This window comes from Molossus molossus, unplaced genomic scaffold (genome assembly GCF_014108415.1).
Source record: "Molossus molossus isolate mMolMol1 unplaced genomic scaffold, mMolMol1.p scaffold_m16_p_14, whole genome shotgun sequence".
Classification (NCBI taxonomy): Eukaryota; Metazoa; Chordata; class Mammalia; order Chiroptera; family Molossidae; genus Molossus; species Molossus molossus.
The window spans coordinates 18,740,827-18,751,509 of NW_023425349.1; the positions used below are offsets into that span (position 1 = coordinate 18,740,827).

The 10,683-nt window shown below is 56.5% G+C and overlaps 1 protein-coding gene across 2 annotated transcripts in view; it reads left to right on the plus strand.

Annotated features, from left to right (window-relative positions):
• Positions 1-3,480: 3,480 nt before the first annotated feature.
• The window catches only part of AKNA (AT-hook transcription factor), a 43,550-nt gene continuing 36,347 nt past the window's right edge, over positions 3,481-10,683 (plus strand). For both annotated transcript variants that reach the window (XM_036261497.1, XM_036261498.1), the window contains exons 1-2: positions 3,481-3,616; positions 8,709-9,092. In XM_036261497.1, the coding sequence (XP_036117390.1) occupies positions 8,756-9,092 (337 nt within the window). In that variant the 5' untranslated portion in view covers positions 3,481-3,616; positions 8,709-8,755. The remainder of the gene's footprint in view (positions 3,617-8,708; positions 9,093-10,683) is intronic.

Here is a 10,683-nt window from a genome sequence, read left to right on the forward strand (position 1 = left end):
AAAGAATGAGGGGGTGAGGATATGGCGTGTGGGTGGCTGTGGCAGAGAGTGGCTGAGAAATGGCTGCTGTGGTGTAAGCATCATGACCCAGGGGCCAGAGGGACAAAGGCCAGGGTTTGCCAGGCTCCTGTGGTCAGGACTGGTAGGGCTGTGCAGACGCAGCCGGACGTGGCAGGCCTCTCGTGAAGGTCCTCAAGCCCCGGCAGTGGGGCCAAAGCGTTTTTTCCTTTATGTTTTTGGCTTTGTTGGGTGGCCAGGAACTAATCTCTTCTCCATCTCTGGGCCTCAGTTTCCTGCCCTGTACAATGGACTCAGACTCCTGCCTTGCCCTCTTCCCGAGGCTAGTCTTCAGCATCTAGTGTTATGAAGGATGAAACAGGCTCTGTGCGGAGAGGGAACCTCATTCTCAAGTCAGAACGTGGGCTCGGCGGATTGCAATCGGTCGGTAATAAGCTCCACCCCCGGTGTTATCGTGTCCAGGTTGTTCCTTGTCTGCAGAGGCTGCAGCAGTGTGGGGACCACGTGGCCTCACGAAGAGCTGGGTCTCAGTGTGTGTCTGTACCGGCACGCCCCAGCTTTGTGACAGTGGGCAAGCGGCCTGACTCTCTGGGCCTCTGTTTGCCCACTTGTAAAACAAGGAAGTCACACCTGCCTCAGTGGGTTGTTGGGAAGGTGACAAGCCAGGCTTGGGCCACTGGCTAGACTTGGTGGCTCATCCGTCACAAATCCCTGAGCGTCTCCTGCTGGGCCCTGAGGCTGTGATGGTGAGCGCGTCCCAGAGCCCTCACTGTCAGAGACAGAGTGACTTCCGAGTCCGGATGGAGAGTCCCCGAGGAGGGCACACGGGCTGAGGTCCACAGGTCGCCTGCGTGGTAACGGGGAGAAGTGAGGTTGGTGATGGCAGAGCACAGTGCGTGTCCCCGGGGAGCCTGTGTGGCGGAGCGGCCGAGGGAGGGAGAAGAGGGAGAAGAGGCAGGTGCAGCAGCCAGGCTGTGGAGTTTCCTCTTTCTCCGAGCCGCGGGCAGCTTCTTTCTCCGAGGGTTTTAAGCACAGAGGCCGAGTTTGGATGTTTCTGTTTGGGATGAGATGGGGACCGGGTTGCGGGGACCAGGGGCCCTCCAGGCGCAGGAGGCCACGTGGGGAGGCGGAGACGGGAGAGGTTGTGTTTTGGGCTAGGAAATCCAGGCGACAGGAGTGGATGAGAGATTGGTCGTGGGTGTGCGGGAGAGGGACGTGTCCAGGATGGCGGTCGGTGCTGACTCGTGCCCTCGTGAAAATGGGCCAAACTGGGGAGGGATGGGGTATAATGAGCTCCGGATTGGACACGCTGCTTTGGTTGAGTAGAATTTGGCCTGGGGACGGAGAGTATGTTCCAGGAGCGGGCACCGCATGGGTAGAGGCAGGGAGGAGGGTTGGCAAAGGCTTGGAAGTGGCAAGGAGATGGAACAGAGTACACGGGAGGCTGTTTTCCTTGGTGTTAGACGCTGCCCCTGAGATGGGCTAGGGTCACCCAGGGGCCATGGGGCGTGCCTGGCAGTGGCCGCCACCTGGCCTTGAATGCAGTGCTGCCTGGTTAATGACCAGGGAGGGAGAATGAGTGAGTGACAGGGTGACAGGGAGCCCGCCCCTCGCACAGTGGCCCACATGGTCACCAGAGCTGGCAGGGAGGGGCCTCATTAGGGTTTGGCTGTCCTCCATAGGCTGGGGCTGCGGGTAGAGCCATCACCCAGATGTGGGTAAAAGGCAGGGAAGGGGAGGGGGTGGGGTGATAACTGGGATGAGGGCACCTGGTTCTAGCCTGGCTTTGCCAGATGCTCACAGGCTGATCTTGAAAAAGGTCATTCATTCGATCATTCATTCATTCATTCATCCGTCTTCTCATTCATGTTCTAGACCCCTGGCTCCGCACTTCGCAGACATTACCTCATTAGATCTGGCAGCAGCCCTGTGGGGGGGCCGCTCCTCTCATCCTCGTTTCAGGGGAAGAAACGGAGGCTTGGAGAGGAGAAGGCTCACAGGCCACAGAGCTAGGCAGAGACGGGACCCAGGTCTGCACGACTGAGATTCACTTTTCTCTCCACGCTGCTGGTTCCCATCGTCAGCATGACCTGCAGGGTCCTTTGGACGATACAGAGACCACATTTTTTCTCTTTTCTTTTTGTTTTCTGAATCAGAATCCCTGGATGCTGAGCAGAGCCAGAGTTGGAGCCACACACACGTGGGGACTGGGTGCTGAGCCTGCCCCTCCACCTTGGCTCCTGCCTCGCACCCCTGGGTTCTGTCTGTTCTGGGTGTGCGGCCTGCCGTTCTCAGGGAGCGCCCAGCTGGCTCGCCCCTCACCCACTGCCCTTGTGGCTTGCTCCTGCCCCTTTCTTCCCTCCCTTCCCTTGGTCACAGGTCACATTCTCAGAGACTTTTCTGCCCTCCCCATGGCCTTCTCCCCGACCCATTGCTCTCTGACCCTGGGTTCTCTGCAAGGGCACACATTCCAGTCACCTGAGACACTTTGAGATTTCTGATGCCCCGGACTGATTCTGTCGACCTGGGTGAGCTGTAGGCATCAGTATTACCCAAAGCAGCCAGGGGTGTGGATCACTGCTCCATCCTACCCTCTCCGTCTGGTTCACACCTCTCTGCGTGTGTGTTGTCTGTGTTGTCTGTGTCTCTACTAGAGTGGAGCCAGCACGTGGCCTGTCTTGTGCCCTGCCATATTCCCAGCACCTTGAAAAGCACCCGGAACACAAGATATGCTCTGTAAGTAACTGTCAAATGAATGAATGGAAGGAGGGGGACTTGGGGAAAGGTCGATTGCCCTCCGATGAGCCCTGGGAACAGCAGGGGAGATTCACCTGATCAGGCTGTTCCCTACCTTCATGATGCCTGGAAAATCCCACTACAGCTGTAGGCCCTGCTTGGGGCAAGAACAGTGGGCGGGATGGCAGGAATCATTGCAGCCTCGCTGAGCTGTTTGGTTGCATATTGGCAGACAGGATGGAGAATCAGAGCTGGAAGGATGCCAAGCAAGTGTCCAGCCTGAGCTTTCATTAGATAGATGGGCATTGAGGCCTAGTGACAGAGGGAGCCTTGGCCAAGGCCACACGCTGGGGTAGGAGCGATGGAGAAAGTTCCTAGAGTGTAGAAGCGGCTGGAGGCCTCCTTCCAGGTCTGCATGTTGAGTGACCTTGGCCACTTTGCTGACCTTCTCTGGGCTTCAGTCTCTCCAGTCTATAGTTTGACTGTGATGGTCCCAAGCCCTGGCGTCAGAAGTTTCCGTGAGTCCTTTTCCTGGGCAGACAGACCCGCAGAGGGCCTGCAAGGGGTTAAGTTCCTCCTGCTCTCTCACTCTGCACTCAGACAAACCCCCTCCTTCTGACAAACACTTGTAGGAAATCAGGCTGGGCGCTTCCTGCCTAGGCGAGGCGAGGCGGCCTCAGCCGCAGCGGGGCGGGGAGAGGTGGGGAGAGATGCTTGTCTGTGAGCAGCAGCTCGGGCTGGCAGAGCGGCCTGGAGGCGGGCCAGGGCGCCGTGGAGGCAGGGGGCTCCCCAGGTTTGGAACAAAGACCTCACACGCAGGTCCTCTGAGCCTGGGCCAGCGGGATGGTGAAACCCGAGAGAGGTAAGGGAGCGGAGGAGGGCAGGGGAGGCTGCCTTCCCTCTGGACAGGCCAGTCACAGCCTCCGGGACAGTCCGGGGAGGCTGGACCAGCCCAGCCAGGAAGTTGCAGCTGCTGCGACAGCTGTATGACTTCTCTCCCGGCTGAGGGGAGCCCGGCCCCCCAGGCAAGGGTGGATTTTAGGGGGATTTCCTCCAGTCTCAGGATGCTGGATTCCAGTCCAAGCTCTGATTCTGATCTCTGTGAACTTGGACAAGCGCTGATTCCTTCCGCGCGTGGAGTGCCCCCATCTGCCCATGGAGAGTTTGTCCCCCGGCTGCTAAGGGGCCCCAGACATGATGCATGAGTGAGGAGCAGGCCAGGAGGCAACAGAGGGTCCCCACGAAACAGTGGCCCCTTCTGCCATGTCAGGGCGCGGAGAGGAGCCAAGGATGGTCCAGGAGACCCAGCCCAGCTCCCCGGGCTGGTGGGACTAGTCTGCAGCAGCTAGGGCGTCTTCACCCGTTCTCCAGGGCTCTGCTGCTGCTGCAGAGAGCTGGGGCTGGAGGGGTACATCCGGAGTGGGGAGTGGCTGGTGTTTCCCCACCGGCCCGCTGGTCGGAGAGGGAGGTCAAGATTGGGGTTCTGACCCCAACAGCCCAGCCTTTTTGGAGGAGCCTAGCCCCTTGATATAGGAGGTCTTCTTTCCCCTTCCTCTTGTCCCCCACCCCCCAAGTGTGGTGGACTTGGCTTCCGAGTCTCAGGCCCTGGGTGTGAATCCCCAGGCCACACTTCCTGGCTGCGAGGTCTGCGGAGAGCTGCCGCCCCTCTGGGTGATGTCAAGTTCAGGGTGGGAGCTGGGGCGGCACCCTGGCCAGCCCTGGCTGGATGGGAAGGGGCTTCAGAAGGCATGGGGAGGGGGACGGGCTGTGCGGCTGCCCTGGCAGAGAGAACCAGGGAGAGGAAGACATGAAAGGAAGAGTCCTCACTTTGGGGGAGGCTGAGGAGGCAGAGAAGCCACCGAGTGGGGATGGCTGGCCCCTTCAGGACCTGGAGAGAGACCACAGGGTCCCGTAGACGCTGGAGAGAACAGGGGCAGAGGCGGGGCAGCGGAGAGGGGAGATGCACAGAAGGAGGGGGAGTGACTGGTGCTTTCTTGTGGGGCTAGTTTCTCTGGGGCTGGCAGGGACCCAGAGCCCTGTAGCCCAGCCCTTGAGGGTTCATGCTAATGGGGCTTTCCTGGATTCCACCCCCAGCTCACACGGCTGGAGCCTCACACAGCCCCTGCCCTTTGGGAGCAGCCCTGTGCCTTCATGGAGGCTGACCGGAACGACCCTGCCTCTGGCTGCCATGCCAGGGTCCTTGCCCATAGCTGTCCGTCATGTTCTGTACACACTTTCAGACCTCCGTGCCTTTACCTGTGCTGTTCCTTCTGCCTGGAATGGCCCTCCCTCTCCTCCCCGCAAATCCTCTTTGTCAACTTAATGCTGCTTCAATAAATCTTCTGCATTGTCTCCCCTCTCCCCACACCCATCTCCATTTGAAATTTTGTTGTTGTTAATCCTCACTCGAGGATATTTTTCCATTGAATTTTTTAGATAGAGTGGAAGGGAGGGAGGGAGAGAGAGAGAGAGAAACATCAATGTGAGAGAGATACATAGATTGTTGCCTCTTGCACCTCCCCAACCAGGGCCTGGGATCAAACCCACAACCCAGGTACATGGCCTTGACTGGGAATCAAACCTGCGACCCTTCAGTCTGCAGGCCTGAGCCAAACCGACCAGGGCTCATTTGAAATTTTGCAACGCTTCTGCTCACTTCTGTATTCCTGTATCTTGGGTAGCGCTTGGCACACGGTAGGGGATCTAGGAGCCATAGGTTATTTTAAGAGTTAGTTAGTTTGTTGTGTATCTTTGCTACAGTGAAATGGATTCCAGAAGGGAGTCAGTAGTCCTGAGCCTGTTGCCCTCAGAAGTCAGTGACACATCCAGGAACCCCAAAGTTCATTCAGGCACCCCCCAGCCCGCCCTCCCAGGGCGCTACTGCCTGGCCGTCGCAAGGACAGGTGGCGTTTCCTCCCGCTGACAGTGAGGGAGCCCAGCCCAGCGGTTCTCCGTGCAGCGGCCACTGGGCCCGCAACCTGGTCCCTGCCGCCCGGCCCGCTTCTCTCTAGCAGCCCAGGAGCCTGTGTCCTCGTCCAGCCCGGGGTTGGCGTGTGGTTGGCGCTCCTGTGTGTTGTCGATTGACCAGCCGACGGGCCGGTCCTGAGCTCCGTGGCACCGAGGGCTGGACTTGCGTGGAAGACAGGGGCCTGCGCAGGAGAGGCTCACAGCCTTCAGGGCCTGGGCGCCTGCGCAGAACCCCAGCCAGTGACCGCAGCTGCCTCCGTGCGGCCTGCGCTGGTCACAGTGAGATTTCTGAGCCGACTGAGTCATCCCTGGAGACAGGATGTTCCTCTTCGTGCCCCAGAGGCCTCTGTGATTGGCCAGGCTGCTCTGTGGCAGGGCTAGAAAAAACCTGTTAAAAAGTCAAAAAACCACATGTCTCCCCAGCCCCTTCCCTGGGCAAATGTTGCAGAAATAGGAAAGCAACCGCTCTTAGCACCTGTCACCTGTGCCGTAGTAGCAGCAGCGGGAAGGTGTAGTCAGCCTGAAGGGCTGGCCTTGTCTGGGGCGTGGGGTTAAAATGCAGACTTCTGGGCCCTACTCCAGGGCCACCAAGTTCTACTCTCTTTGGGTCAACCTAGGAGTCTGCATTCTTGGAGAATTCTTCAGAGCACTCAAGTTTAAGGCCCAATGGCAGGGTTATAGGCCCCCCCCCCCCCCCCCCGAGGGTATGGGAAAAAGGATTAGAATATTCCTTTAAAATATTTAAAGTCACTCTTCCATGTCGAGCTTCAGTTTTCTTATCTGAAAAATAGTTTTCCTGTGACCCACTCACCTGTTTGAGAACATACAGGTAAAGCTTCTGGCCCAGGCTGGCAAGAGAAGGTACAGCATATGGAGTGGGATCATGGGGACCCTCACAGGGTGATCTGGAGGACCTCCAGGGGGAGAGAGGAAGGTTGAAGCCCCTGAACCCATGTCTGAGGAGCAGGGGTTGCAGCCAGAGGAGAGAACGTTATGCCCTGTCCCTACCCCGGCCCTGCAGCAGGCTGCAGCCTTTCTGGGGCTGCATGCTCCCTGGGGAGCTTTCTATCCAGAAATAGTTGCCTGTGACTTTTCTCAACTGTACAGATCAGACTCTGACCAAGACCCAAGTGCTCACGAGGCTGCAGGGACAAACACAGACCTGTTTGTACTGGGAGGCCTGAAGCTATTTATACTCCCGTTGTCTCCACTGCGTGGAGGGAGGAGCCCTGACCTGGGGCACAAGGTGACCTTTCACCCCAGTCTTGTCCTGGCTGATGTGTGGCTTCCAGCAAGGCCCTCTGCTCTCCAGGGCCCAGTTTGCCCGGGTAGAGCAAAGCCTGGAGGCCCTGCCCTGCCCCGTGCATGGCACCATGCCTGCGGCTCTGTCCGCTCTGTTTCCTGGACTCTGTGGTGCTTGGCACAGAGGAGGCACCTGGGGCATGGTGGCCACAGCAGGAGGGCAGGGGACGAAGGGGGCCAGAGGAGATGAGAGGGAGAGGAGGAGGAGAGAATAGAGGCAGGGGGGCAGGAGCCCTCTTTCCGCTGCCACGGGTCCCTCTGCAGCCAGGCTCCCCTCTTGGGTCCCTTCTCCCTGAGCAGAGAGGAACATCTGAGCCACACCTCCACACCTTGATGTGCTGTCTCGGGTCTGGGAGGCCTTCAGAGGCCTGAATAGGACCTGAGAAGCCCTCCTGGCTCTGGCCACCACCTCTCTGCCCACACTCTGCTGGTCCACAGGCCGATGCTCCAACTGCTGAGCTAAACTGGCCAGGGCTGGAATGCTTTTTTAAACATTGAGGTGAGCCCTGGCCGGTTTGACTCAGTGGTTAGAGCATTGGCCCACCAACCAATGAGTCTCGGGTTCAGTTCCGGTCAAGGGCATGTACCTCGGTTGCGGTTCTGGTTGGGGTCATGCAGGAGGCAACCAGTCAATGTGTCTCTCTCACGTCAATGTTTCTCTCTCTCCCTTCCTCTCACTCTATCTGAAGATAAATAGAAAAATATCCTCGGGTGAGGATTTAAAAAGAAATTGAGGTGTTACTCACATAACATAAAATTAACCATTTTAAAGGGAACAAGTCAGTGGCTTGTGGCATCTTCACAGTGTTGGGCCATCACCACATCTGTCTAGTCCAGAACACTTCAGCACTCCCAAAAGAAACCTGTGCCCATGAAGCAGTCGCTCCCCAGTCCCCTGTCCCCAGGCCCTGCTAACCCGACCTGCCTTCTCTCTCCAGACTAGTGCATTTACCTATTCTGGACAGTCCGTATCGCTGCGATCACACGGTGTGACCTTTCTGTCTGGCTTCTTTCCTTCAGCGGAGTTCAGGTTCATCCTCTTGCAACACGCATCCGCACTTCATTCTTTTTTATGGCTGCTTAATGTAACCTTGTCTGTTCACATCACAAATTGTTTATAGCCGTCGCTGATGGACGTTTGGGTTGCTTCCACCATTGGGCTCCAGTGAGCGGTGCTGCATGGAAGAGCATGAGCTTGTCTTCGTTTGAGGACCTGTTTTCAATTATTTCGGGTACTAGAATGTTCTTTTCCCGATTTGGATTCTTACCAGAGGTGGGTCAAGGAAGGTTCCCAGAGGAAGTGGCTTCTAAACGGGACCTTCCCTGACTTCCTAGGCCTGCACTTGACCCCTGCCCCCCCGACCCCCAGGCTCTGGCCTGTGCCCGGCGCCTGCTACCAGTCGCTGGCACACACCCCACAGCTGCCAGTGTGCTGGCCACTGGGCCCCTTATCCTGTATCTCAGGCAAGTTTACACGACTCTGGAGGGAGATGGGAATTATTGTCCCGGTTTCACGTGAAGAAAATGAAAGCAGGTGACTTGCCCAGGGTCACACAGCTTCAAGGGGATGGAGTCAGGAGCTGAACCAGGGCTGTATGATTCCAGAGTTCCTGCTGGTCACTGCTTGTTCTGCAGAAAGGAGGGGACTCGGGGATTAATGCTGTCCCTCTGTTGTGTCCTGACAGGCCGCAGGCAGGATGGCTGGTGCTGAGAGGAGCTGGCGGTGACTCTGATGCCCGTAGTGGCAGCTGCGTGTCCTGAAGATGAAGTGGCCCAGGTGAACTGCAGACCAGGCCCAATGGCCAGCTCGGGGACAGAGGTCCGCTGGGCCGAGCCAGGCCTGGGGAAGGTGCCCCAGCGGCGGCGCTGGGCCTGGGCTGAGGAGGAAAAGGCGGCCATTAGGCATGGCCCACACAGCTGGGGAGAGGAGGGGCCCTTTCCCAACGCCAGCAGCCCCGAGCTCCTCCAGGACTTCTGCCTGGCCCAGCAGCTCCGGCAGCCTCTGGAGTGGCACTCGGAGTCGCAGCCTGAGGGGCACCAGGGTTCCGAATCCGGAGGGTCTGCAGAAGGTGAGCCTGACTCCCCCAGCCTCACACCGGTGTCCCCCAAACATCCTGCCTTCTGGCGGGAGGCGGGGAGTGGGAGGGAGTTTTAGAAAAAATTTTAATCAAAATCTCTGAAGTCTATAATTTAAAATGTTTAACGATTTAAATAACTTAAATAATACTGTTTATTGCAGAAAAATCAGAAAATATAAACAAAAAGAAGAAAAACTAATCATGACCTATTCAGACAGCTCTTTTCCATATGTATTTATCCAAATGCAATGTGACTGTGCAACAGTATCTTACAAGCTGGATGGCAACCTGCTTTTTGTAACTTAATAGACATGAGCATTTTTCCAGCTCATCAGATATTTTCCCACACGTCATTCCTAACGGCTGACTAGGAATTTCATGGCCTGGACATTCGGAGCTGTCCAATCTCTTACTGCTGGGCATTTAGGTAGTTTCTAGTTTTTGCTACTATAGCGCAGAGATGGATGTCATTAGCACATCTTGGCACACTTGATTTGACAATAACCTTGGTCATTGAAATTGCCCGGTCCAGGGGTTATGCCCATTTTTAAGACTTTGTAAAATCCCATTTAGCAGTGGGAATCTGGGTATTCCTTGTTTCCTAAAATAACAGTTCCCTTCGTGTTGAGACCAACTTAGATCAACTTCCTAGTCTGGCTTGGCAAGTCCCTTCACCTCTCTAAATCTTGTTTTTTCTGCCCTGGCCGGTTTAGCTCAGCAGTTGGAACATGGGCCTGTGGACCAGAGAGTCCCAGGTTTGGTTCCTGCTAGGGGCACGTACCAAAAAAAAAAGTAAAAAAAATAAATTAATGAATCTTGGTTTCCCCATCTGTGAAATGGCGGTAATAACGCCATTGGGAACAGTAAGAGCTTGGTGTCTACTGAACTTAGAGTGTGAATGAAACACCCCTGTCTTAGGATTCTGTGAATCAGGCAGGTCCCTGTGGATGGCGGAGGAGCCATTAGGCTGGTAGTGGATTTTTGTGTGCCATGACCAAAGTTCCTCATGCCGGATCTGCCCAAAGCCATGCCCTCAGGAGCCATCTTTGAGCTCTGCCTCAGGGGATGGTGACTGGGATGCACTGGGAAGAAAGGGCAGAGGCATCTCTTCCTGAGGTCACATGGTAACCCCCTGCTATGATGTAACAGCTGCTGCCATGTCCTGTACCCTTACTGTGTGGCCAGTGCAGGGCTAGGCACAGGCCAGGGACTTGTCTCCTTCCCTCCAGGTAGGAGGGACTAGCTTCTAGTCAGAGTAACGACTGCCAGAGAGGTCAGCTATTTGCCCATGGCGCCCTGTGAAGGATCAGCGGGGCCAGGATCGAACCCAGGCTCCCTGGCTCCAAAGCCCACTCTCTTCATCTCACTGCATGAACCCCAGTGGCAGGAACTGACTTGCCTGCCTGGCTGGGACCTGGGTTTTAGGTCCAGGCCTGCTGTGAACCACTGTATGATCTTTGCTGAAGCTCTCTGAACTTCACGTGCGCTGCTGTACACAAAGGGAACTTGCTGAAGGAGGTTGTAAGGAGTTGAAGGATGTAGAGATTCCAAGGGTAGGGAAGGAGCATAGGGGAGCAGAGAA